At 43.1% G+C, this 1,761-nt stretch overlaps 1 protein-coding gene across 1 annotated transcript; it reads left to right on the top strand.

The window, feature by feature from the left end:
* Nucleotides 1-1,038, top strand: LOC140953640 (uncharacterized protein F54H12.2-like). The gene has a single exon (XM_073403056.1). The coding sequence runs from the start codon at nt 1-3 to the stop codon at nt 1,036-1,038; it is 1,038 nt and encodes a 345-aa protein (XP_073259157.1).
* Nucleotides 1,039-1,761: the final 723 nt, after the last annotated feature.

The raw sequence follows: 1,761 nt of genomic DNA on the forward strand, positions 1-1,761 counted from the left end.
ATGTCGCTGAATCTGTTTGACATTCCCAACATTGACTATAGGTATGAAGCCAAACGGTGGATTCCTTTCAAACCAGCTAATACTGGAACACGTCCTATTTTTTTTACTGTACCGGCAGGGGATGATTATTATGATTTGAATGAAACCAAGCTAGAAATCAAAGTGCGTATGAACACCACAGGGACAGGAGGACTTTCCAATGATGAAACAGGGGCTTCGGATGGTAATGATACCAAATATGTCTATTGCGTCAACAATTTTGGTCATTCTCTCTTTAATCAAATGAATGTGTCTTTCAACGGAGTGTTGATGACAGAACAAAGCAATGCCTATCACCAGAAAGCTTACCTAGAAACCCTACAGAATTTTAATCGCCAAGAAGGAGAAACGACCTTGGCAGCTCAAGGATGGGTGAATGAACTCAATGTCCTTGAAGAATTAACCCCTACCAATGCAGGCACTAATGATAAACCCAACCCCAACGACTGGAGTGGAAAAACAGGCTTGAAAGCACTCACCAGTCGCTTACTCGGCAAAGCGTATCATACCTTTATCATCAAACCCCACATCGCGGTGTTCAAAACAGGCAAATGTTTGGTTCCTAACGTGCAGATTGATTTGGAATTGTATTTGAATGACAGCAACATGTTTCTGTTTGGTACCCCAGACACGACTACGACTGTCAACAAAAAGATTCCAACACTGGGAGACAATGATTTGTTTGTCACTCTGTGGATGAAAAAAGTCACTCTCAATGCCTCTGTGTATTCCAGGCTACAAAAAGAAAGAAGTTTGAGTAAAACCAAAAAAGTCCGCTACCCTGTAGTTCGAAGTGAAATCCGAACGTATTCGTTCGATGGAAACAGCACTCGTTGGTCTCAGGACAATGTCTTCTTGAACAAGGTTCCTGTCAAAGTCATTATCGGACTCATGAATTCCACGAATTACAATGGAAGTCTGAAGTATTACCCTTATGCCTATGAAAAGTTTGGTGTCACCAGAGTTCGACAACGGATTGACGGCGAAGAATACCCGTAAAGAGCCTTGGAACTAACAGGCAATTCCAAAGCAGAAGATTTAGTAGGCTATGATCGCTTCCTCACAGCGTCAGGCGCTTACAAGCACCACAGGGTACCCATGCTGCTCCCAAGCGACTGGGGACAAGGCAACAATTGTACCTTGTTCATGTTTAACAATGCTCCTGGGGATGCGGATGATCCTAGCTATAGAAATCCTAAACTCACGGGGAATGTCAGTTATGAAATTGACTTCAGAGCCAATGTAGGTCACAACGTGACCGTGGTAATTTGGAGTGAGTACGAAAATGTCTATGAAATAGACCAGTGGGGAGGCATTCTTTATTCCATCAACAGCTAGGATGGAGTTCGTACCTCTCAGTGATACAGTCCTCAAATACTTAGCAGAAGACGATCGCGAATTACGACCCTATTTTCGTGGCGTGTTTCCAGCAGATCAATTACCTCCCGTGTCTAAGAAACGAGTGAATGCTTACATTGTTAACACAGATCCAGCTAGTCAACCGGGTGAACATTGGTTAGCCCTTTGGACCGAAGGAACTACATGTGAAGTCTTTGACAGTTATGGGTTACCTCTTTCTACCTACAAAAATCCTACCTTACAAGCTTGGTTGAGCCAGTGGAAAGAAATCATTAGCAGTGATCAGACTTTACAAGCCATGGATAGTTTTACGTGTGGGCATTATGCCCTTTTCTTTTTGAAAGCAAAAGCCAGACATGCCTC

The sequence above is a fragment of the Porites lutea genome, chromosome 12 (assembly GCF_958299795.1).
Source record: "Porites lutea chromosome 12, jaPorLute2.1, whole genome shotgun sequence".
Classification (NCBI taxonomy): domain Eukaryota; kingdom Metazoa; phylum Cnidaria; class Anthozoa; order Scleractinia; family Poritidae; genus Porites; species Porites lutea.